Below are 26,827 nucleotides of genomic sequence, written 5' to 3' on the forward strand. Positions count from 1 at the left end.
AGGATTAGAAAGAAATACTTCCTCTGATCAAACCCAGCTTAATAACATGAGTTGCCTAAACAAAGGATAAGGACAGTCCAGATGTTAAATTGAGGCAGAGTGTCGGATTCGTGTGCAGAAGGTCTTGGAAAGCTCCTTTATGAAAGGGGTTGGATTCTTTTTGTGACAAAACTTTTTTCCTGCTAGTTGCTTGCAGGAGCCTTCCTAAACACAATGTGGAAAAACACACAATGAACAAATACACTGTGAAGAAATAATACATGATAAAATGTCCTCCAGGTCCTGTAAAGGAAACTGTGGGACAACCTGCTTCAGCGCCATATTTTACTTACCTAGAGCATTGATTTTCACTTTTACTTGCCAACAGCATTCAATTTGAGTTTTTAATAAATCCATCGCCTCTGGAAGTGGCAATTTTTTTGTTTTCTTTTTCCTCGTTCATATGGTTGGGTTTAGATTTAATTTTTCAGTTAAAAATAAGTTTAAGTTTAGTTTTTATTCAAAATCCCACTCTGGGTTCGCCTGACCAGCTCATCGTGCCACACTACGAGGATGAGATTGACCAACATCCTTTCCACCAAGAATGGATGTTGGTGACACACAGGCTGCGCGCCAGAGCGTTCAACCACTTCCTTCATCATTCATCAAACTTATCATTTGGTGTTTCTCTCGATTTTTATGACAGAAAGCAGCCAAGACCTCAGCAAACAGAGCTTATAGTGTCCATGCTGCCAAGGTAATATTCATAATGTCCTCTGTCACAGATTCCCAGGTATCCTCTGTATACTCTGACCTGGTCATTCCACTGGTCAGAAGCAGTTAACGGTTTCTTCTCTGGGTTATTTTGTTAATTGTTTTAATATAAAAACATCTTCTCTTGGGCAGAGTGGGCCGTTTTGGACGCTTCTGCAACATTTCATTAACTGCCTCATTCATTTCCTTTCTTTCTTCTCTTTCATTGATCTGTTCTTCCATACTTTCCATTTTGAGAGTAAATGATGTTACTGCACTGTTGCTGCAGCTCGATGCTACATGCTGCTGCCTTGCTGTTACTTGAGATAGCAGGCAGCTCTCTCTCACTTTACCTTGAGGTAAGCTCTTACTGTAACAATAAGCCTTAGTTTCATGATAAGAGCTGAATATGTATACACAGAATAAACACAGTATAAGCGCATTTAACTGCATTGTTGCTGAAAATATGCTATATAAATAAAATGATCTTATCTTACCAAAAACCATCGTTAACAACTGCACCTTAAAAATAATATTTACAACCAAAAATTATAGTTCTTGCATATAACTAAATAAATGTACCGTTTCATCACACAATATTTAAAATTTACTCATTAAAATCATACAGACAACTTGTTCCTGTATCAAGGGGTAAGAAGATAAATTTTATAAGCTCAGTTCCAACTTATTTTCTGTCTTGTTTTTGTCATTAAGCTGCTTCTGCTGTTTTCAAACTAGAAGTTGTCCCTTTAAAATAAAAACTTCCAACTTCAAACGGGAAGTTGAAATTAAATAAAGGTGTTAAATGCCAAAAAAGGATACAACCTATTAAAGCAATTAATTTATTTACACACATTATAAAGTGTGTCACCAGTCTTTAAGCCACACAGAAAAGTTATATCAATTAATATGCTAAATAATTCAGTTAGATTTTTAAGTTTGTAAAAATAAAACCTCTGACAAAGTAAAATATTTTATAACCCCAACAAAAGAGAAGTGATATTTAAACAGGAGCTCCTAACAGCACAGAGGGGGTTGCTGGGAGAAGGCGAACTGATTACAAACCACAAACAGCCCCATCATTAGGCAGTGTAAACAAAGCACACACTGCCAGCAGCACACTCAGGTGCTAATCAAGCCCTACATGAAGGGCTGAAAGCAAAGCCAATGCAGAAGTGCCAAAAGCTGCAGTTGATTTAATGGCCACTTGAGACCAACTCCAAAAGTAAGTCCATCCACACAAACCCTAATATAATACACAGCTTTGCAGGAAATGTATTCATGTTTACACCTCGGTACCAAAGAAAAAGGTTGTTGAGCTCTAATTTTAATCTTCTCTCAAATGGAAACTGTTAAACAAGTGATTTTGTTGCATATCCAACTTGATTACATTCAAATAAGGGCTTCCTCTAGTCAAGTCTTCAAGTTTTTCATTTTGTTGATCTCATGGTGCTGAAGGGCGAGAACAGCAAATAACCTATTAAACCATAGGATATCAGAAAGTACCAGGGCTTTATGAATTCAACATGAGGAACGTTCAACAGGTGAGGAAGTGTGCAGATCAAGGACCAGAGGGAAGATAAACCAAAACAGATCAAAACTTCAAAAAGCATTAAATGCATTAAAAAACAATCACAAGAAATAACTAAGAAACAAAAGATTGAACTGGTACTGAGAGACCCAACAATACTGAACTATAATATATACAAATATAGCCAAGTGTTTCTAACAAAAGTCAAAACAAGTTTATTTGCACAGCAAATTTCAGAAACAAGAAAGTTCAAAATGCATTAAAACCATAACACAATGAACAAATAAATCTAGGAAATGTTACAGTAACAAAATAGAGAAGTAATAAAAAGTTGCACTCCAGACTATAATTAATCAGCATTCCAGTTCTAATCAGGTGGGGTTTTAGATTTGACTTAAAGAAACTCAAAGTTTCAGCATTTTTGCAACTTTCTGGACTTTTGCTCCAGATTAGATGATCATAAAAACTGAATGCTGTTTCTTCTTGTTTGGTTCTAGGGATAAAGAATAGACTAAAACCAGACAACTTAAAAAGGTCAGCAGAGCTCCTGTAGCTGCAGCAGTGCAATAATGAGCCTCAGTCATCACAAGCTAAAGCTGTCGGGTTACGAAGCAGTTTCACAGACGCCATCAGTCCAGGGCCGGGGTCAGGGATCTGTCTGTCTACTGAGATGATGTTCCAAATCCCTTAACTCTTCATTCTGCTGCTGTACAAGTTAAAGTGAGAAATGGTTAATCAGCTAAAGGCTCAAAATGATTGGTGCAGCGTCTGCCGTTAAGCGGGCGCTGTACCGGTCCGTCGTGGTGAAGAGAGAGCTGAGCCAAAAAGCAAAGCTCTCGATTTACCGGTCGATCTACGTTCCCACCCTCATCTATGGTCATGAGCTTTGGGTCATGACCGAAAGAACGAGATCGTGGATACAAGCGGCCGAAATGGGTTTTCTCCGTAGGGTGGCTGGGCTCTCCCTTAGAGATAGGGTGAGAAGCTCAGTCATCCGGGAGGGACTCAGAGTAGAGCCGCTGCTCCTTCACGTCGAGAGGGGCCAGTTGAGGTGGCTCGGGCATCTGGCCAGGATGCCTCCTGGACGCCTCCCTGGTGAGGTGTTCCGGGCACGTCCCACCGGGAGGAGGCCCCGGGGAAGACCCAGGACACGCTGGAGGGACTATGTCTCTCGGCTGGCCTGGGAACGCCTTGGGATCCCTCCGGAGGAGCTGGTGGAAGTGGCTGGGGAGAGGGAAGTCTGGGCCTCCCTTCTGAAGCTGCTACCCCCGCGACCCGACCCCGGATAAGCGGAAGAAGATGGATGGATGGATGGATGGATGGATGGATGGATGGGCTCAAAATGAGAAGAAAGACAAATTATGAGGGGAACGTAGACATGCTGCTGAATACATGTGCATGGACCAGGTCAAAGTTTAAACCAGGGGTGCTCAACTCCAGAGCTACCATCCTGCAACTTTCAGATGCATGAAAATGAGACTGTATAGTAAGGGCAAATTTACAACATAAGATATCAATACTGGGGTGTGCTGTGGTGGCGGAGGAGGTAGCACAACCCACATTTGGAGGCCTTGAGTTCTCGACATGGTCGTCATGGATTTGATTCCCGGACCCGTCGGCATTTATCACATGTCTTCCCGCCTTTCCTTACTCCTTTCCTCTCAGTCTACTTTCAAATAAGAGACACTAGAGCCCACAAAAGACCCCCTGGAGGGGTAAAAAAAAAAAAACAGTACTGTACAAATAACATAATTAGAAGTTAAAATTTAGACTGCTGTCTTGTCAAATGTTTTACCAAACAAGGAGGTGACATTTTTATATTTCTCTAAATAAGGCCTAAATTCTCCTTTACTTATTGGTTTTTTCCTACTTAAGGAGATTAAAATATTGCTATACTAATCATATGCTTTGCTCTTAACAACACAGATCCCTGAGCATTTCAAAAAATGTTGTTGAGGTCTCAATCATTATGCAGGTGCATAACAGAGCCTGAAACTGGCATCCATATTTCCTCACATGAAGGCTGCAAACTATAAAACATAAACTTGACAGAATATGCAGTCCCTCAAGCAAACCAAAACTGTGAGTATACCATTTTTTTCAAGCACGACTCAGACTACATTTTGTGTACTCGTACTTGAGAATTGGAAAATAATTTGAATCCAGAGCAAACTTGGATGAAAATCGCCTGTAGTGATAAATTAATATTTTAAGCAGGACACCGTGTGAAATGTAGCTTTCTTTTTCTTAGACATTGTAAAAACACAGCTTCTGTCTCTTCATAAAGGCTTTTCCCCTCCAAGAAACTCAGACATTTGTTTTTTGTAGCAGTATCACGTGACCGAGAATCGTCTTGGCATGCATTGAGTGATCATAGCTGTATGTAACGAGGAGAATCCAGTTATTTTTCAAACTAATCTTCATTCAGACATAAAAAAGAAAAAAAAAACACATAAATCATAAGTTAATTATTATTTCTGCGTGGCACAGTATCGAGCAAAACAAGGACTGGTAATGACCGGTCTGTGACCCAGAAGATGAGATGCATTACATAAATCTATTTAAAAGAACCTTAAAGATGCACTTTAACGATCACTTCATACCAACTAACAGATACCTTGAGTGTCAGATTCACATTCTCCTATGTCATAAATATTTGCCCATTTAAATTTTAACAGGAATATAGCATTAAAAGTGTTCTTTTCAAGAGTTATTATAGGCCTGCTTAGATTTAGAACGACTGTGTTACTATTGTGACTATTTGTAGTGTTTACCTAGATCTCTACCTTAGCCTGATATGCTGTTCACTTCAATTCCTTTCTTTGTCTAAACATTTTTAAAGGTTTGAGCAGTCATGTAGGGATTTACATGTTTAAAAAAAACAAAAAACATTAAGTTGAAACTGTTTATAGTAGTTGCCTTTTACTAGCCTGTGGTGTGAAACATCACCAGTTGGACAGTGTTTCAAATACAGTAGCAGTGGGAATTGTGTTAAAGATGCAGAGTTTCAGTTTGAACAGAAAGTGAAGGCAAAAACTACCTACATTATTGCAGAATACAAACATGCTCTACACTTACATGGTAGATGACCATGTAAGTGCATCAACTCCATAGCACTTCACACTACTTCCAGTCATTCACATGCTGATGGTGGTTACCTGCTGGACAGTAGCCACAGTTGACACAATGATGGAGACAGTGATTGTGGGATGAATTATTGCTGCCATTGTAAAGTAGAGATATAGGGGACAAAACTCGAATCCTACAAGTCATATGAGCGACTTAGAGACGTGTTCCCTGCAGCGTTCCCACACTCTGATACTGCCCACTCGTTTGCATGTGGTTCAGACAACACGGTCTACATCAGCAACTTTGGATTAGCCCGTACATATCAGAGCAACTTGTTTTCTGTGAAGTTATAATTACGTGAAGTTTTCCATCAGTCTGGGATTTCACAGCCAGCTCTAAGTGCCATAATGGCTGCCATCCTGGACCAGGAGATGCATCCGATTTCCCTACACTGTGGGAGAACAGGCTGACACTAATAGAAATCTACATACCATTTTCTGTCTTTTTCTTCAGTAGTTAATTTGTATGTACAGGAAGAGGTTATTTATATGATTATTTTTATTAATAAATTCTCAGAGTTGATTGGAGACTTGTGTATGTGATCATTCCTTGTGAGTTTTCTGCTGTCGGGTAGCCTCTATTTCGTTCCTTGATGATAGTCGGCCATATTTGAATTCCCATTGCAACTCAAGAAACTAACTCTGATTTCATTAATAATACATTATTAATCATAATTGCCAATAATTACACAAGCCAAGTATTGTTGTGTTCTAACAACACTTAACCAGGCAGACATTCCTAAAATAATAACTGACAGAGACCGAGAGTTGTTGGTTATCAGATGGTGTCCTGACTTGGTCATTTTGATTAAAATGATCACCTTTAGCACCAATTAATAGTTATTCATAGCCAACTCAAACCTATTGTCGTCCAGCCTTAACTTTACTTAATAACTCAGAGCAGTAGTCAGTGGTAGTCTTCACCAGGCTCATTCTGAACCAGCTCCTCTCGGTTTTATGCTCATCTGCTGACAGAGAGAATCAGCTGAGGCTTCAAACAACACATGGACATCAATTAACTTGTCAATTTGAACAAAAGAACATAAAGCAAACATAAAATATTTCAATTTAATTAAAAAAAAGAAATTTACTGTTAGAGAAGCACAGGGACAACATCAGTGATTGCTGTTACTCATAATTCCCTCCTTTCCCATTATTCCTTCACATGATTGATGCTCCTCAGAAGTGTTTGTTCTCCAACACCCTAATTTCACACTAATACCATGCTGTGTTTGGCAATATTAACCAATTTATTTGGAGTTTCCAGGAGTGGATCTGGTCTTCACAAGATAACCCCTCCTTATTCCTGCAAAACAGAGTCTGTGCATGAAAGAGCTTTGGATTGTTTTTCCTTTTAAATGCTCATCTGCAAGACTAAACAATTAAAACATTTACACAATAAATAAATAAAAAAATCATAGCTGAACATGTGTGTACTCAAAAATACAAATGTTTCTGTAAATAGTTTTCATATATAGAACACCTAAATATGTGTTTTAAATGCAGATGTTTAGGTGTAAACATGCTATGAACTCAATGATGAAATGAAACAGTTACTGTAGAGTTATGGACGTTTTGTACTTCAGTTGTGTTGTGTCACTGACTTTAAGCAATCCATCATATTGAGAATGCATGAACCAACATTGGAGAAGAAAAGCTTCCCTTTAACAGGAAAAAACATCCAGCAGAAGCAGAATCAGGCTCAGTATAAGCAGCTATCACAAGAAGAAGCAGATGAAGTGATGTGATATTATTTTTGATGTTCATGAAGTAAAAGGAGAGGCAGAAAACTGGGTAAAATGTGAAGTTTTAACAGAGTCCACACCTCAGCAACCAATGGTTTCTCATTATCAGAGAGCCAAGACCTTCTGACTCACTCAGACGAGGAGTCAGTTTTTACCAGGCCAACCCCAACATGAACAGAAGATGTTCATCTTCCGTTCATCTTCCTCAACATGAACAGATGGGCCAGATCGTACAACTGGCTGATCTGTTCGTCCTGGAACTGTCCAAGAGTCTCTTCAGGCAGATCAGCCCCAAACGTTGCAGCGCCACGCTGCCTCCCTGCTGCCTCCCTGCTGACTCCAGAACCTGGGTCTGCAGGGAGTTCTTGCAGTTCTGCAAGGAACATTGAGCTCTGTGCTGAAAATGCAGAGTCCAGGCATAGGAAGCAAAACAAGTTTAATTAGATCTCCCTGTTGTGATAAGAACATCTTCTGCCACAATTATGCTCCAACCTTGTTGATGGTTACAGAAATCTTGCCAACCTTCTCCAGCTTCCTAACGACATTTATCCAACTGCAGTTTATCCAAAGACTGTTCACAATGTTTTGACTCGGTGGGTCAAATATTAATGGATGTCTCAATTTACATATTTTTATTTATAAAAGAAAAAAGGAAAACCATGTAAACTTTCCCTTTCATGTCACAATTGTTACTTTGTGTTGGTCTATCACATAATATCCACATGAATTCATGTGAAACGTGACATCACGTTTGTGATTGTAATGTGACAGAATGTAAAATAACTCAGTGGTTATGAATACTTTTGTATACACATTACCTGGTCACTATTACTGCTGACTTAACATTCTGTTACCATTTTTTGTAAAAAATATTTTATCCTCTACATGTTTTAAAAAAAAAAATCTTTTTAAAACAACATGTAGAGGATGGAGAGTTTAGTATGGGATCTCAAAGGGGAATTGACAGATATAATGGCCATAAATATGCAGATAATGTCAAGGAGAAGTCAGATTTTGTTCAGTTTTTCCTCATAAAAGGACGTAGCAAACAAAGAAAACTTTTAAATTCAATATGAATCTGGAAGTAAGTTTAGAATTCGTCCCACTCTGTTTTCAGAAACATGAAGATGTGTTGCAGAGCAGGACTGCATGCTGGGACACTTCACACATCTGATGCACATTTCACCCTAACCATCCAGATAATGTACCACGATGCACAGATGGTTTTATCTATCTAAATGGCACATGAAAAGTACAGGGAACAGCACTATTCCTATTTGCAAACAAGCCTGAAATGTACAATTTTAGTTTAACAGCAATCTGCTATTTTTCTCTTGCTACTGAAAATTTTGGAAGAATCACAGAAATTAATAGTTCTTACTACTATAGGCACCAGGCCACTCCCACCGCCTCTTGTTAACCATCAGAAAAACCCAGAATCTCTTAAAAAGTACTCAGCTGATTTGAGAGGCTGCAGTGAAAGCTCTGATGTTTGCTGATGTTTCTCTCCACTGCTGGCTCAAGATGAGTGCTGCATTGAAGATCTAATGGAATCTGCTGTCTTAGGGTAGAAAACTATGTAGGCATGTGATGAATTATGACGGGAACTTTTTCTAATTGTATTTGAATCCAACTGTAGTCCTGTTGGATTGAACTGTTTTGGAAAAAGTGCACTAAATGGAAATGTTGGGATCATGCTTGATGCCAGTTGGACCTGTAGAACTAAAACTCTCCTTCAGGTGACCTTTACTGCAGCAAGCTGAGATGTAACTGTTAATAAAGAAATGTCCTGATGGAGACTGAACAGAAACCTAAATCTGGTAATGACTTTATATCTTTTGGGGAGCTTTTTGTAATAAATACGTGTAGAACTCTTAAAAGTGCCAGGTTTCAAGAAATGATTGAAGTAGGCCCTCTTGGTGAAACTGCTGAAGTGGCACATTTAGTCGTCTTTTTACCACCAACCTCAACATATCAGAAGGAGAAAAGTTGACAAAAGAAACCAATGAATGAGATCTTAATGCACCGGTGGAGGAGCATGAGGGACCTTTTTATTTTGACAGTAAATGGGCTCAGCAAAGAAACAGAACCATTACACAACACTTGAGCACCATTAAGAGCCTCTCTTTGGGCCCAGAGTCCAGTCTGCATGTCAGAATTATTACACTAACACCATGAGTTAGTCAGATCGAGCATCTCCTGTTCATCCATTCTCTGTGCTCCTCTTCTTCACCGGCTGTCCTCATGAATGTCGAACTGTTTGTTGGGTTTGGTGGACTCCAGCATGAGTTCGTACAGCTGGCCGATCTGTTCTTCCTGGAACTGACCGAGAGTCTCTTCGGGCAGGTCAGCCCCAAACGTCACGGCGCCACGCTGCCTCCCTGCTGACTCCAGAACCTGGGCCTGCAGGGTGTTCTTGTAGTTCTGCAAGGAAGCACACAAAGATTACTTTTTACAACGCAAAGATTAGCTGAACACCTGCTCTTCTGCCTCATCGGCTCTGCAAGTCATTAAACACTGCATACGTCAGCCACCAAGAGTACAGGCGTTCTTAAAGAAAAAGCCTGAAAATGTTCTCCTGTCGGATATAAAATGTGTCCTAGCAGTATTTGTTTCTGTAAGGTTTAGAAATTCACCTCAGGGGGACAAAATAAGTCCAGGTCTAAAGAGCTCAAAGAAATCTACTGCCTCCTTAAAGATTTTCTCTTTGGCTTTTTTGTCACACTGAAATGTTTCAGATCATAAACGAATTTAATTATCTGACAAAGATAACCAGAGGAAACAGAAAAATGTAGTTTTCAACAATGATTTGATCTCATTAGAGAAAAAAAAAAGCTTTCGTAACCAACCAGGACTTTAGTGAAAAAAGTAACAGGTTCCCAAACCTAAAAACTGGTTGTGCCATCAAATATGTGCTATGCCTGACTATATGTGTCTTTTATTTCTGTGCAAGAATTTTGGCCCACTCCTCTCCTTAGAATTGTTTCTTTCAGAAACTTTGGAGGGTTTTGTAGCTATTACAACTTGTTAGAAACTCTTTATGAGTCTTGCAACTGGTTATACAGATAATTTTTTCTTGTTTTTTCATATTTATTTTTATGAGAACCCATTTTAATGAGAGTTTTAATTGTTTAAGAAGCATCCTTTTGAAGGAAACACCAGCAGGTTGGATTAAGACACTGACCTGCAACATTCACTCCTGGACCAAAATAGAGCAATAATTGACAGTCACTTGCATTGTGTTGCTGACTAAGCAGCAGTCCCTCATACTGGGCATGTATTTAGCAGAAAGGAAACCTCCCCATCAACAAGAAGAAATCTCTGGCAGAAACAGAACCAGGTTCTGTGTGAGTGGCCATCGACTTTGACCAGCTGGGGTTTTGAGAAGACAGACAAACAGACACACACAGAAGTGATCTAGGAGTACTTTCTAATCTATGTTGAAAAGTTAACAGCAGAAGTAGCTTCATCATAGGATATTAGCTCTGTGTCCATTCTAAAGTCTACAGGATGACTAGAAACACACAGGTATCATTTCTTAAAAAAACTCAAAACACACACACTCAACAAATAGTCACAGGTAGTAAATAACTTAGGAAAGGACATGCTGTAAATAAAGCTTTAGGTTAGGTTCCCTGTAGAATACCCATAGTCATACTAACTGTTCTTGTAGGATAAACAACCTTTCTAGTCACTTGATTACATACATGATGAGTCGAAGCTGAAAAGTGCCGCATATGACTCATCCAACGAGCAACGGTGGCCCACTCCTATGTGTTCCTTTTCCTGTTTTGAAAAGCCATCCATCATCCAGGTCTATGCCTGCCGTTTGCCCATTCACAAAGCATCTTGGGTTTGGAGTGCTCTCACTGTGAGCAATAACAAGCCATTTATCTGAAAGGCTTCTTCCTGCACATAATGTAATTATATTGAATACTTGCCAAAGGGGAGAGTGGGAGGGTCACAGCCTAAAGGAATACTCCAAGATTTTACCAAGACTTTTTAAAGTCACACTGCTTGAGTGCTGACGTAAACTCTCTGTCATGCCAGTTTTGGTCTGTTTGGTGTGCACTGTTTGATGAAAACCTGACAATCATCAAATAAGCCACATAGCTCAGGCCAGGCACACCAATCAGGTTTTACCACCAAGATACGATTTTTCTCTATAGTTGCTGACGGATGAAAAAGGTCCAGTCAGTGGAACTGCTGCTAAACAAGGTGGATATTTGTTAGTCATCTATTGTTAAAAACCTAAGTGCACTAGGATTAGAATATATATAGCATGCCAACATTAATGTGTCTTAACTGAGCAATTACAAGAAATGTTAAAGCACACATTGCTGCTCTCGGGGCTCCAGAGTGCAAACAATTTGGCCACAGATGCAACCAGATATATAAATAGTGAATATGGAGAAAATCTCAGGGCGCATTGCTTCACCAAGCCAATGGGGATTAATAAACAAAAACTGATTGTATGTCTCCCCGAGACACACATCAGTCCCTCCAGCCACATGTCCATGTAGGTGTCTACATGTGGGCACATCTGGACCCTACAGTGAGAGGGGAGCAGGCTAGGCTAGTCAGGTAAACAGAGCGGCAGCAAGAGTCAAGCTCTGAACCATCCAATGTTTGACACGAAGACGTCAACCAACAAAGCTAATAACAGAGAAGAGAACTTCAAATGACTGAACATTGTACAAATCAGCATGTTGCATCTGTAATTAGGCGTCAGTGTTTAGTTCATAAAGAACAACTTAGTATTTTCAAGAAAAAAAAGGTAAAATTGCTATTCATCTGATTTTAATTAACCTTACTTTAAGACCTGTTGAAGACTAGATGATTATTTAACACACTGCACCTCCCAGTTTAGAATATTTCTATCCTGTATAAAGCAAAGTGTTTTCCTGCATGTACTAATGGCCAACTATTCACTGTGTATTCCAACACAAATCCATCAGTGGCTAACATTGTCCTTTCTCCAGTCTTTCTCATATTTTTGTGTTTATTTCTTTCAGGAGAACCAGTTTGGACCCACTGGAGGTGATTTATCCGTCGCACTCCCATGGGTACCTCTGAAATAAATGGATTAACCACTGAACACTCAAGCCATGTAATCCTATTTTGGGTCTCGCTCTTCATCTGTTTCTACTCCTCTGTGCCTCACTGAGGAAGTGGAAGATAAAGTGGAAATGTTTCCTTATAGTTCTTTTGTTTCATTTTTCATAGGAGAAGAAAATGGAGTTTTGCAGGTTGCAGCCTGTTCTGGTTACCAGGGTTGACACTGATTGGCTGAACCACCGAGAGCAGTTTTCTAGCTTAGATTGTTTCCACTTAATGCATATTGAGGTATATTTGGTGTTTGAACTATTAGAATAGGCAGTTACGTGTATTTAGATGGGGTATCAAGTATTGGTAGATTTCAGCTATGTGTGGGTGGACGTGACCCTAACATCTTATCCCCTGGATAGATGGACTACTGGATGAGGCAGATAGGTGGGTTGCCATGTTGGAACCTACTGCTTTGTATAATAATGTGTATAAAAAACAAACTAACTCTTTTGCTGTTGAGTCGAGTGTGTTCTCCTCTGTTTTACATTATACTTTGTGACAAAAAGATAACTAATATTGTATTACAGAGTCATAACAGTTTGGTGAACTGACTTTTCTTTCTCCAATAGTTCCATGTTTTTATTTACAGCTTGTTAGGATATTATGCTGCAAATGTCAGACATTCACGGTGGATATTAATAATATACCTGACCAACTGGAAAGGGAATGACATCATGGAGAGTGATGGGATGTGATGTAATGATAAGGAAAGTGTCACTATGGGTTGACCATATTTCATATCATCATCTGGATTCTCAACAGAAGTATAGTAATTATTATTGGGGCCTGCCACAGCAGAGCATAGGAGAGCATTGAAATGCCTTTGTTACCTTTCTGCACAATTCTTGCTAAGTATATGTTAGCAATATTATTATTGTTTTATAAATAATAATATTATCTTATTAATTTGGTGTTAAGAGATTAGTGTTTTTTTCTGGTAATGAATTATCACAGTATAAATCAGATTTTTACATTTTTGTTGAATGTCTGTTTTATAATATATTCACCCAGAATGACAAAAAACCCCCCAAAGAACATTTTCACTTTTCTAAAAAATTCACCAACTGCAGAATTCTTGTTAAGTAGTAAGTAATGAAAGATAAATAGTATTCCAAAAGAGCAGGGGAAATCTTGCTTTTTCAACAATAATACTTGTTGTTAATGTGTTGCTAAGAGATGAGAGTTTTTTATCTAGTAACAAACTGTCACGAAGTGTAAATCAGATTTTTACTTTTGCATTGAATGTTTGTTTTGTGATATACCGTATTTACCACCAATGACACAAAAAACAAAAAACATTTTCACCATCATTTGAACAATAACAATACCTGTTGTTAATCTTTTGCTAAGAGATTAATGCATTTTCTGGTAACCAAGTGCCATAAAGTAAACATCTGATTTTTACTTTTGCAAAATTTACCAACTGTAAATTTCTTTACAGTTCTAAGCAGATAAGCAGTATTTCAAAAGAGCTCATATTTTATAAATAATAATATTGCTTCTTATTGATTTGGTATTAAGAAATTACTGTTTTTTTCTGGTAATGAATTGTCACAGTGTAAATCAGATTTTTACATTTGCATTGAATGTCTGTTTTATAATTCACCAAGAATGACAAAAAAAAAATTTCACTTTTCTGAAAAATTCACCAACTGCAAAATTTTAAGGAGTATAAGTAGTACTTCAAAAGAGGAGAGAAAATCTTGTTTTTTGAACAATCTGTTGCTAAGAGATGTTTTCTGTTAACCAAGTGCCATTAAATAAACATCTGATTTTTAGTTTTGCTAAAGTAAAAATCAGAAGGTAGTGCATTAACATTAGCACAAACATTAGCAGTAGCCTTTTCCCTAAAATAATAATTTGAGCTATTTTGTTTATTTATTGTGACTGCCCACATGCTATTGAGTATATTGTAGCTAACTTTAACATTATGCAGATTTTTAGCATCAGAACGCTGGGTTCCAACCGACAGGAACACTTTGCCAGGCCCGTTTAAATTTCTTCAGAAATTTTCTAGTTTTACTTGTACTATGCAGCTGTAGTTTAAACCGATCTGTTATTAAAAATGGGAAGTTTGTGCCTGGTGCCAATGATAATACCAGCAGCTGCTCTCAGCTACAGGCTGGCTGCTGATAGTTTCACTCATATTCTGGCATTGTGCTGCCATGCCAACAAACACACCTGCTTGGTTAACACGCAGGCCAGTGGCTGATATTTAAAATGCGGTAAATATTGGCATAATTTATCATGAGGATAATATGTTCAAATTAACCTTATTTACAAACACAAGCTTAACAGCACTGGTCTCCTTACAAGAGAAGCCCCAAAGGAAGAATAGAACAAGAACATAAAATCTTCAAAACCCACAAAAAAAATCTATGAAAACAGAACAGCAAATATGAAGTAAACATAAATAAAATGAAATAAAAATAAATTATTTAAATACCAAAATAATAAATGCAATTAAAAGAGAGAAAGAAATCAGGGATTAAATTGTACTTTTACATGTAGTGGAGATCTGTAAAGCAGGTTATGTTTTATGATTTTATTTTAAATCGTTATGCACAGTGGTGGAGGACATACATTCAGACCCAAGTTTCTTCTGGTCATTTTGCTTTTTATTCAACTTAAAGCTATTGTAAATGATTATTTTAAAAATCATGTCACTGAGTATAATTTGATAAAAAAAATAGCTACTTAATTACAAAAAAAAAACATATGAAAGAGAAAATACTAAGAAAAAAACAATTCAGTTCCTGTTTTCGATAATAAAACGTTTTAATCTCAAGTTTGAAGAACTACAAAAAAAAAAAAGTGCCAAAACAGATGAAGGAAAAAAAAACATTTCACATTAATAATAATAAAAAAAGCTAATTTAAATTGGTGGCCATCATAAACACTGATTTTTATGTTGCACCACACTTTCAGTCTCAAATTGGAAATATGAAAATACCTGTTATAAAATAGATATTCCTAATTTATCTTTTCTACATCATTACTGTTGTTGATCAGTAACATGTAAAGTCAGCCAAAATACTTGACAGAACAGAGAGAGGCTGCTCCCCGCCTCGCCTTCATCATCTGCCCCTCTGCTCGTCGGAGACGCTAGACCACAATCCTCGGTTCTGAAGGTACGTTTAGCTATGCAGAAGCTGGATTTTGATCAAACTCAATCCAATTTGAAATACAGCCAAAGCAGTGAGCAAATATGAGGAGAAGCTCGTCATCCACTGCCTGGAACCAGATCAAATGGACTCTGGGTTTGAAATCAATGCAAATAGTGTGGCGGGCGTGATGAAAGTGAACGCCTCTTCCCCAATGACTGTGACCTCTCAGGATTCCAGCTGCAATCATCATCTGCTTGATTAGATAAATTACCTGCAGATGGGTAATTTAGTCATTCCCAGTTGTCTGTGATTATCATGGAGAACAATAGCTGTCCCCAACAACATGGATGTGAGAGGAAGACCTAGAATATTCTCTGTTTAGTGTTTGTTTTGGGCAAGACTTTAATGATCGAGCTTAAACACTGAGGAAGGTATATAACAATTAATTAAAGCAACCAATTCCTAAAAACAACAAGCACTTCTCCACAAAATGGACATTCTCTCAGTCGCTTCATTGCAGGCAGTTAGTTAGCTCATTGTAAGAAGTCAGTAATTCCTAGTTCAACTTTAAAATTTTATTAATCAAATAAAAGTGCAAATAAGGCTCTGTTTCTTCCAGACATTAAGAGACACTGACATGGGCTTAAACAGAGGCTCTCCCACTGCATTTCCAATTCACATTAACATCTTTAAAACTCTCAGCCTGACTGTGTTTTCTTACAATATTTATCAGAGCTGTTATTATTAAGGAACTTTTCCATTTAGGTCTGATTGTTCATAGAAGGTTTCATGGGGTTGTGCTGCCATCATGTGGTCACAGACTAATAAAGCATGGCATCAGCTCTCTAAGACAACAGGGCTGACCTGATGATGAAACATAACGAATGTTGGAGGGGGCAGAAGTTACACCAACACACACACCCTGACTGTACTCCAGCAGGGACCAGTGACAAGGTGGCACCGTGAAGTCGTTTCCCCAGTGATCAACAACAGAAGGTGATCTAGTTTTACAGTGGGTACAGGAAGTATTCAAACCCCTTCACATTTTTCACCCTTTGTTTCATTGCAGTCATCTGCTAAAATTTAAAAAGTTCATATTATTTCTCATGAATGTACACTCTGCATCCCATCTTGGTAGAAAAAAACAGAAATGTAGAAATACTGAATACTTTCTGTTCACACTGTACATCACAATATATGAAATTGACTTAAAGGCAAAAATAAAACAACATATGGTTGGATGATGTGTTTAAGTGACTCTTTGATGACCTGTTTCTCCAGGATTTCTTGATTGTTTTTGTGATTTATTACTATGAAAATCATTGACTTGACAACAATGACAGTATATCCACCACTTATGTAGTTTGTCCCAAAATTTCTATTAATGGACTGATCACTTCAAGTTCATCCATCCATCCATCCATCCATCCATCTTCTTGGGTATATATATATTGATATAGATACAGTATATATAGATATAGATATTTTATATTTATAAAGATGTGTATTTATTGATTTATAAATATATCTACAAATTCATATAAATCTATATATATATTAATTTAGATATTAGATATATATATATATATATATATATATATATATATATATATATATATATATATCCAAAAATATATATATATATATATATCTATATATATACTCCCTGAGCAAAATCCGGTAACCATCACTGTGGCAGATGTCCAAGAAAGAGTCTCAGGTATGAAAAGCTGGACAGCACCAGGGCCAGACATGATCCATGCCTACTGGCTAAAGAAACTGACTGCCCTACATGAGCGACTGGCAGACCAAATGAACCAGCTGCTACAGAACGGGACCCACCCTGAATGGTTAACTGAAGGGCGCACAATCCTGATCCAGAAGGATCCAACAAAGGGCCCGGTCCCATCTAACTACCGACCAAAAACCTGTCTCTCCACAACCTGGAAGCTCATGTCAGGCATCATAGCGGCTAAGATAAGCAAACACATGGATCAATACATGAGCACGACACAGAAGGGCATCGGGGTAAATAGCAGAGGAGCCAAACACCAACTCCTTGTAGACCACACAGTTGCCAGAGACTGCAAAACCCGACACACCAACCTGTGCACGGCTTGGATTGATTACAAGAAAGCCTATGACTCAATGCCACACACTTGGATCATCGAATGCTTAGAGATGTACAACATCAACAGGACCTTGAGAGCCTTCATTGCAAACTCAATGGGGCTGTGGAAGACCACCCTTGAAGCCAACTGCAAGCCACTTGCACAAGTATCCATCAAATGTGGCATATACCAAGGACAGATGCGCCGTCCCCGCTACTGTTCTGCATAGGCCTGAACCCCCTCAGCCAAATCATCAACAAGACTGGCTACGGATACCGACTCAAGAATGGAGCCAACATCAGCCACCTCCTCTACATGGATGACATCAAGCTGTACGCCAAGAGCGAGCGAGACATAGACTCACTGATCCACACCACCAGGATATACAGCACGGACATTGGGATGTCATTCGGACTAGAGAAGTGTAGTCGGATGGTTACAAAGAGAGGGAAGGTCATCCGCACAGAAGGGATCTCACTCCCAGAAGGAACAATAGCAGACATAGAGGAAGGTTACAAATACCTGGGAATATCACAAGCAAATGGCAACCTTGATGAGATCACAAGAAAAAGAGCCACAACCAAATACCTCCAACGAATAAGACAAGTCCTGAGAAGCCAGCTCAATGGCAAGAACAAGATCCGTGCAATAAACAGCTATGCCCTACCAGTTATCAGATACCCTGCAGGAATAATTAGCTGGCCAAAGGAGGAGATACAGGCCACAGATGTTAAGACCCGGAAACTACTAACAATGCATGGAGGGTTCCACCCCAAATCCAGCACCCTGAGACTCTACACGAACCGCAAAGAAGGAGGCAGAGGACTAGTGAGTGTGAGAACCACTATCCAAGACGAGACATCCAAGATCCATAGATACATCAGGGACAAAGCCTCAACAGACAATGTGCTCAGTGAATGTCTCAAACAATGGGGAACAGAAGCTGAGGTGCCGGAGGAACCATCATGGGAGGACAAGCCCCTGCATGGGATGTACCACCGGCAAATAACCGAAGTGGCTGACATCAGAAAGTCCTACCAATGGCTGGAAAAAGCTGGACTGAAGGACAGCACAGAGGCCCTCATCATGGCCGCCCAGGAACAGGCCCTAAACACCAGAGCAATTGAGGCCCAGATCTACCACACCAGACAAGACCCAAGGTGTAGGTTGTGCAAGGAGGCCCCTGAGACAGTCCAACACATAACAGCAGGGTGCAAGGTACTGGCAGGGAAAGAATACATGGAACGACACAACCAAGTGGCAGGCATAGTGTACAGAAACATCTGTGCAGAATATGGACTGGAACCCCCAAGATCAAAGTGGGAAACACCCCCGAAGGTAGTGGAGAATGACCGAGCTAAGATCCTGTGGGACTTCCAGATCCAGACAGACAAAATGGTGAGGGCGAACCAACCAGACATAGTCGTGGTGGATAAACAACAGAGGAAAGCCGTTGTGGTGGATGTGGCAATACCAAGTGACTGCAACATCAGGAAAAAGGAGCATGAGAAACTAGAGAAATACCAGGGCCTAAGGGAGGAACTGGAGAGGGCCTGGAAGGTGAAGACCACAGTGGTGCCTGTGGTCATCGGGACCCTCGGGGCAGTCACCCCCAAACTGGAACAGTGGCTACAACAGATCCCAGGAACAACATCAGACATCTCAGTCCAGAAATGTGCAGTCCTAGGCACAGCCAAGATACTGCACAGAACCCTCAAGCTCCCAGGCCTCTGGTAGAGGACCCGAGCTAAGAGGAAGAAGAATCACCACCCGCGGTGGGTGAGAAGGGAAATTTATATATATATATAGAGGCGGGGTTCATCCTGGACAGGTCACCAGTCTGTCGCAGGGCAAAACAGAAAACATACAGGACACACAACCACTCACACACACCTAGGGAGAATTTAGAGACCAATTAACCTGACAGTCACGTTTTTGGACTGTGGGAGGAAACCAGAGAACCCACTATTCACAGGTAGAACATGCAAACTCCATGCAGAAAGACCCCGGGCCGGGAATCGAACCCAGGACCTTCTTGCTGGAAGGCAACAGCTCTACCAAATGCACCACTGTGCAGCCCCTGATAGATAGATATATATGAATATCTGAAGGAACCATATGAATTTATAATATCTAAATTCATATTATATTTATAAAGCTATAGATATGTATATCTATCTATATATATCTATATAAATATAATATATAAATTTATCTATATATAGATATAGATATTTTATATCTATATCTATAAATTCATACATATATATATATATTTATATATTGCCCAGAAAGATAACTAGTTTTCAATTTGTTTTCCAATTTGTATAAGTTTAGACTTCTAAAAGTCTCTTTTTCTTCCATGTTTTTTGCATTTTCTTTTTCCAAATCTCCCATTAATTATTAAAAGTGGTTTTCTTATTTTCTGTTTAGAATTAGAAATAAAACTCTTCCAATGGATGAACATGAGTACTGATGTTGTTGAACGTGGGGGAAGCCGGAGCACCCGGAGTGAACCCACATCTACACAGGGAGACGTTTCCCACCGTCTCCCTGGCTTTTTAATATTGAAATGTCCAATTAACAACAACTGTAGCTCTTTTTCCAAATCCCACCAATCACCCAACCCACACCTGGCCCCTCCAGTCTTTTAAATCTGATAATCTGGAGACATAAAGTGCTGTCTACGCTGGATGGCCTTTACTTCTGTCTTTAAACTGGCGCAGACAGGATGGAGTCAAAGCCTTTTTGAATCGCCTCCACAGTGAAATCTTTGTCTTGGGGCTCTCTTCTTCTTCAGAGACTTTGTTCTGTTCATCTGACTCTTCAGCTGGTTGAGTCTCTGATTGCTGAGGTCTCTGGATTCGATCTTCATTTACAGTAACCTTTGTCTGTGGAGGCGATGTTCTCAGTTTTTCTGTAAGACCTACAGGATCCTTACCTGTTACATCTTTTGAAACTATGACTGGTTTTATCTCTATTTGCTGTAAAGCTGTCTGTGGGATCTCTGGTGCTGTTTCTACATCAGGTTTTGGTGTCTCCGTGTTTTGGACCAAGTTTTGATCAGTCACTATTGGCTTTGAATTGTTTTCTATTTCAGCTTTCACTGCTGTCTTTCTCTTTTTCTTACATTTTGATTTGGTCAATGGTCTTTTCTCAACCTGCTGATCCCCAATTGGTTGTTTTTCAGGGACCATTTCATCTTCAGTCGCCTGCTGCAGTTTATCAATCACTGTTTTATTTTTATGAACCTCAATAATGATGGTGGCTCTCTGATCCTTGACTATTTCCAGCATTGAAACTTCTTCTTGTTCCTTGTTTTTTACAGAAACTTTCTCTTTGTTGACTGTTTCCAATTCACAGGCAGCTTTCATCGCTGCCTTTCTCTGGTTCTTGCATTTAGATTTTTTGGTTGCTTTTCTCTCGTCTCGTTGGTCCTCACCCTGCTGGGTTGTGCAAATCGTTTCTTCTTCTGTCGCCTGATGAAGTTTACCGATGATCGTTTCATTTGAGTATATCTCATTTTTAGCTCTCTGATCACCAACTGGTTCTGGTACTGGAATGCCTTGATGTTCTCTGTTCGCCTCTGAAACCGTTTCATTACTCAGAGTCTCCAATTCAGAGGCAGCTTTCTTTGCTGACTCTCTCCTCTTCTTACCTGCTGATCTCTTCAATAACTTGGTCTGCCCATCCTGATGCCCATCCCGTTGTGTTTCAGACGATTGTTCTTGGAGCAGTAAAGGGAGCTCAGTTTGTGTCGAGATTGTTTGATAAACTGGTTTTAACAGGCAACTGGATTCCAACACATCTACCTCAGTTTGAGTTGAAACCGTTCCACAGACTGGTTTCCAGTGACTTCTGGTTTCCAGCTCATCCATCTCTGTTTGAGTTGAAACGGTTTGAAGGACTGGTTTCAACTGGGAGCTGGTTTCTGGTTCCTCCATCTCCGTTTGCGTTGAAATCGTTTTAAAGACTGGTTTTAACTGGGAGCTGGTTTCTGGTTCCTCCATCTCTGTTTGAGTTGAAGCCGATTGATAACTGACTGGTTTCTGTTTTAGGTTTTCCTGTGAATCAGTCTGAGTTTGTACAGAAACTGTTGGTTTCCTGCTTTGTTGTCTCTCTGAGAGGACTTTCGTCAGCAGATCTTTCTGCTGTTTTAGTTTCGCACTCAGTTTTTTATTTGTATCAAACATTTCATCAAGCTGATTCATTAAATATTTCCTAAATTTGATGTATTCCAGTTCAGTCTCCATAAATTTAGCAGCACATGTACACTTTGGTTGAGTTGCTGTCAAGGAAGCTTTCTCATTACTTTTTTGTGCCACGATTGAAACATTTTCCGTTTCAATATTCTCAGCAATAAAAGTTATATCTACATGAGGTTCTGACTTGGGCAGCGTTTTCCAAAACATCTTATTTTCCCTGCTGGGCGAAGCTGCCTGAAGACTTTTGTTTTCCAGCAGAGGTCCATTATTAATGTCAGTGTTCTCAGTAAAAAATGATAGATCTATGGTGGCATCAGGCTCGGGAAAAGATTTCCACAACAGCGGCATCTTCTCGATGCACTTAGCCTTTGATTGTTTTTCCCCTTTCGGATCAAGCTTCCTCTGTGATTTGGAGATGTCGTCCTTTTCGGTCACCAGTTGTTTTACAGAAATCACAGGTTCCTCTGTGCAAATATCCCTCTTTAAAGAATCGTCCTGATCTCCTTCTTCAGGCAGAGAAGTCTCCAGCTTTTCAACATTTTCAGTGTCAGACTTAAGGGGCTGTTCCTTCTCTGTTGTCTCCTGAGGTACGGAGATCAATTCTTGTTTGGTATCCAGTGAAGTTTCTTCCGTTCCAGTAATCTCAGAGGAAATCCTTTGATCAACAGGGGCGTGTGTCTCCAACCAGGCACTGAATGGTATTTTCTTCTTCTTATTGCGCCTGGTCCTTGGTGGATGTTCCTCAGACATGGAGGGCTGTTCCTTCTTTACTATTTCTATTTTCTCCTGCCCTCCAACAGTGGACTCTTCTCCGCTGACCAGGGATTCGTTCTGCTTCTCAATGTTTCCAGCAGAAATCTCTTGGTCAGCTGGGGCGTGTTCCTCTGTCCAGGTTTTAGTCGGTACCAGGTTCTCCTCAATGGGCTCACTGTCATGTGTCGGTCTGTCCCCTTTTTGATCGACTACCTCCAGAGGTTGGGCGATCGATCCATTTTCTATCACAGATGAAACCTCCTGCTGTTCAATATTTTCAGCAGAAGTTTTCATCTCTTGCTGCTCCAACCAGACAGCAAAAGGCACCTTCTTCCTCTTGCGTTTGGGTCGGTTGGGTAGCTGCAATTCTCTTTCAATGATGTCGAATTCAGTCTCCTTGACCTTAGGCTGGTTGGTCTCCATCATAAGCTTTGCTTCTTTAAGGTTCTAAGTTAAAATCAAATCTCTAGAATCTCAGTTAAGATTTCACTGTAAGTTTGATGTAAATCACCAAAGGAAATTTGCACCAAACAAAGTTGTAAATCTGTAAACTGCTAAAGATATTCTGTATGTATCAACAAGGCTTCTAAAGGCTGTGATGAAAGTTGATGATGTGAGAAGTTTATAAAATGGCTGGTGATGTCAGAATTCTGCCTTTGGAGTCACGTTGTGACGTCAGTGTGACGTCACAGTGTCGTTTGATATTCAGTCTGATGGATTTTTTTTTATTAACGGGACGGACTTCAGAAAGAGTCAGTGGGCTTTTAAACTGTCACTGGTTGCCATAGTTACCAGTGATGTGCGGTCAGGGGACGCAAGTGAGCCAGTACTGTGGAGTAATTATTTTTATTTAGCTTAACCAATTATGATTAATTTTTTCTTCAAAACTGCAGAGGTTTCATTTTCCCATTCAAATGCTCGGAAGCGAAGTGAGGCAGCAGCAGCTGAGCCTCACCTGGGATTAATCAACCTCTCGCTACCTGCCATTCTATGAGAGCAAGGTCCTCCTGTCTGTACGTCGCCAATAAAATGGTTAAAAAACATTTCATATCTGAACTGATTTTCCATAATTTAGCTTAAGTATATAATGTACAGTGTTTTTTTTGTCGCCAGCTGTCTGTGTAACGTGTTTCTTGTGCTGAGAAGCGATCAGAAACGGCAGAGAACAGATTCGAGGTTAGGCAGGCAGTTCTCTTGCCTCATGGCAGGGGGCGCTCATCATCCCAGGTATTGTGACTCCACAACTGCAGAGTAAGAGACAGTAACAGCGAGCTAGCCATGGAGCTAGCCATACAGTAAAGTGCAGCGATATGTTTATAGTTTTCTCCTCTTACCACAGCAATAGCTTATTAATAATCGCAAAATAAACATTAAGCCTAAAAACATACCACTGTAACAAACTGAATGTTGTGTAACCCCCATATATGCGCGTAATATTATTGTTAGTAGTATTTTATATTTTATTTGTATTGGATTTTGTTTTGTAATTTAATACACCAGCAAATCAAATTTTAATTTAGGGTTTTCTTTTCCTACCAGAAACCGAAAGTAGGTGGCTTGTGAGCTTACAAGTATTTCAGAAAACTTGTAAATATAAATATAGAATAATAATAAAAATAAACACGAGAAAACAAATTGGACTCGCATTTTTCTTTTTTAAAGAACTTCAATTGCTCAAATTCTGTTATCAATCACAAACAATAACTTAACTTCAAGTAAGACTGAGGCAGAACTGTAGATGTAAGCAGTACTGCCACCTGCAGATGTGAGTTACGTAAACAGTGTTTGTGACCATTTTTGTGGAAAATATGCAATAATCTCAAAATTATGCATTAGGATGACAAAATGCTGAACTCTGTTATTTTTGTGTGAATATCTGTATTCAGAGTCCCTTAAGGCTCTGGTTGTTTGTAGGGTTGTGTTGCTTGACATGACTGGAATATTGTGTGGACATTGGGAACAATTCACCTGGACCAGCAGACCGGGATGGGGGACCGCAGAGTGTGCTCCATCTACAGACGGGTCACACTCTTAAGCCTCCCTGGTAAGGTCTGTTCAGGGGTTCGGGGGGGAGAATCAAAGAGCTGATCCTCAGATTCAGGAAAGTGGCCTAAAGGTCTGGGGAAAGTGAAGTCTGGGCTTCACTGCTTAGGTTGAGTTATGGTTATGGTATCTAAAATTTAGCTCCCAAAGTCCTGACCAGCACCAGGAAATGGATCAGATCCCATCTGTCCAGTAGTCTCTGCACTGGTTATGACAGTAATGCAAGTATTAGTTTTTCCTCTTCATTAAAACAGAAACACTGCAACACTTGCCAGAGGTTGTAGAGGGGGAAACCAGCTCAGCCGTTAACGGGCTTTCTGCTATAAATATAGCAAGGAGGATCCAGAGACAGCTAGGAGAATATTAATACTGTTATCTGGACACTATATGCAGGTTCTATGTCTTACAGTTCTGGAACAAAACTCCCGAATACCTGAGATGTTCAGAAACTATTTGTCTGAAAGCAGCATTTCCATAAGGGGCTCGTTCTCAACTGTTTTATTGCTCTGCATGTGTTTTTACTGTTTTTCTCTTTAATTATTTATTAGCAGCTTGAATCATGATCATTTCCCTCTCTGCTCTGTGGAGCCGTTACTTACCTCCCACTCCGTCATGAAGCTCTTCACCTCCTCTGGAGCTGCGCTCTTGTGTCTCCTGAACTCTTCCTTCACGTACTGGTCTCCCAGGGCCCTCAGGTGGATGGGCAGGAAACGGTGCAGGACCAGGATCCTCTTATACAGGGAGCGGATGGTAGAGACGTGAGCAGACGCCGCCATTGAACCGAACCGAACCGAACCGACCCCAGTGTTTCTAAGCGCTTGAAGCTGTCATACCAACCACACACAGATGCCTTTACAAGGACACTCACCCAAGTTATTGTTTATCCCGGAAGTTCTTCTTCTTCTTTGTGTTTAATAGTTGACTAAAATACTCTGAGAACATACTGCCACCTACTGTACAGGAGGAGGAAAGTCGGGATCAAATCTAATCTATCAGATATATTAATCTTAATTTTCTTATATAAACCACTGTATGAAAACTGTAATATCTGTTATAAATACTGTATGACGCAGTATGTCAATGTTATTCATTCTGCAACTCTGACCTGTCAAACATCTGTCCTCCTTCATCAAGGAATCACAGCCAAACAGAACACCAGACCAGACCAGGTAGTGTCTGTAGAGAAAAAAATAACTGGGAGAAAACAAGTTATTAATAATCTATGCAAATCAGCTGCTCCAGCAGTACCAACCAGTATGTCCACAGATATGAAGTATAAAGCAAAAAACAGGAAAAACAGGATTATTATTTATGGACTTGTACAATCTGCTCATAGGCTTCTTAAATCTGACTGGGAAATGTTTTGCTGAAGCTGGACTGTGTGTCACCAGTAAAAGAGGAATAAAGCAGTGGGTGGATTAGAAATAAATCCTATAGTTTTTATTGTTTAAGAATAGCATGGAATAACATTATTTGTTAACTTCATACTTTAATTTTAATGAATGCTTCCTTCATGTACCATAACTCAAGACATTTTTTGTTGTGATGCTGAGCCAGTCAAAACACACACACTACTCTTAGTTAACTCCAAACACCCGTAAAGTTTCCCGGATGCAAATGTCTCAAGTCACTCCTGAACCAGAGTCACCTGGGCTAAGGAGAAAAGAATCTGGACTGCTGCTCAGTCTTCCAGATTAAAATAAATTCTGAATTTCATTTGGAAATCAACCTTCCTGTGTTTGGAGGTAGAGTGTAGAAGCACAGATTTCACATTGATTCATGTCCATTGAAGTCTCCACTGTTAGTGCTGGTTCTGGTCCACTGGGGCTTTCTGAAGTTCACAGTCAATGCAGCATCTACTAGGAAGCTCTAGAGCTCTTCAAGCTTCCCTCTGTCAACAAGCTGGATGGACCTGCTGATCTGATTTTCCACACTGTCAAAGGTACCAACAGCTGTTTCAGTGACCATGGAGTTCCTGTTTCTGATTGGCCAGCAGACTCCCCTGACCTTTAACCCTTAGAAAATCTCTAGGCTGTTGCCAAGAAGAAGATGAGAGACATCAGACCCACCAAGGCAGATGACCTGAAGGCAGCTGTCAGAGGAATCTGAGCTTCCAGAACCTCATCAGAACCACAAGCTGCTGTCCTCCATGCCACGCTGCATCGATGCAGTAATACCAGAGGAGACCTGCCTAGTATTGAGTCTGTAGAGATGTACAAAGTTTTCAGAATTCTGACATTTTTGCTTAAAACATGTTTTTAATTTTTCTAATATAATTTTCCAATTTGCTGAGTCGCTGAATTTGTGGTTTCTTTACCTGTAAGATGTAATTATTAAAACTGCAACAAAAAAACTTGAAATAT

The 26,827-nt window shown here is 39.7% G+C and overlaps 1 protein-coding gene and 1 long non-coding RNA gene across 2 annotated transcripts; one reads left to right on the forward strand and one right to left on the reverse strand.

Annotated features, from left to right (window-relative positions):
• Nucleotides 1-1,882: 1,882 nt before the first annotated feature.
• LOC122843535 lies at nt 1,883-13,084 on the forward strand. The gene is made up of 3 exons (XR_006372722.1): nt 1,883-1,957; nt 12,152-12,246; nt 12,363-13,084. It is a non-coding gene; the product is annotated as an uncharacterized LOC122843535 (long non-coding RNA).
• Nucleotides 9,166-25,370, reverse strand: sdhaf3 (succinate dehydrogenase complex assembly factor 3). Its single transcript, XM_044138344.1, has 2 exons — nt 25,064-25,370; nt 9,166-9,560 (listed from the first exon to the last, which is right to left on the reverse strand). The coding sequence occupies exons 1-2, from the start codon at nt 25,238-25,240 to the stop codon at nt 9,366-9,368; spliced, it is 372 nt and encodes a 123-aa protein (XP_043994279.1). The 5' UTR covers nt 25,241-25,370; the 3' UTR covers nt 9,166-9,365.
• Nucleotides 25,371-26,827: the final 1,457 nt, after the last annotated feature.

The sequence above is a fragment of the Gambusia affinis genome, linkage group LG14 (genome assembly GCF_019740435.1).
Source record: "Gambusia affinis linkage group LG14, SWU_Gaff_1.0, whole genome shotgun sequence".
In the NCBI taxonomy this organism is placed as follows: domain Eukaryota; kingdom Metazoa; phylum Chordata; class Actinopteri; order Cyprinodontiformes; family Poeciliidae; genus Gambusia; species Gambusia affinis.

Bases quoted from the DNA above. Each gene is read 5' to 3' on its own strand.
- sdhaf3 (XM_044138344.1), bottom strand. From the start codon at position 25,240: ATGGCGGCGTCTGCTCACGTCTCTACCATCCGCTCCCTGTATAAGAGG. The intron at 9,561-25,063 runs GTAAGTAACGGC...GCTTCCTTGCAG, and splicing joins GCTTCATGACGGAGTGGGAG to AACTACAAGAACACCCTGCA.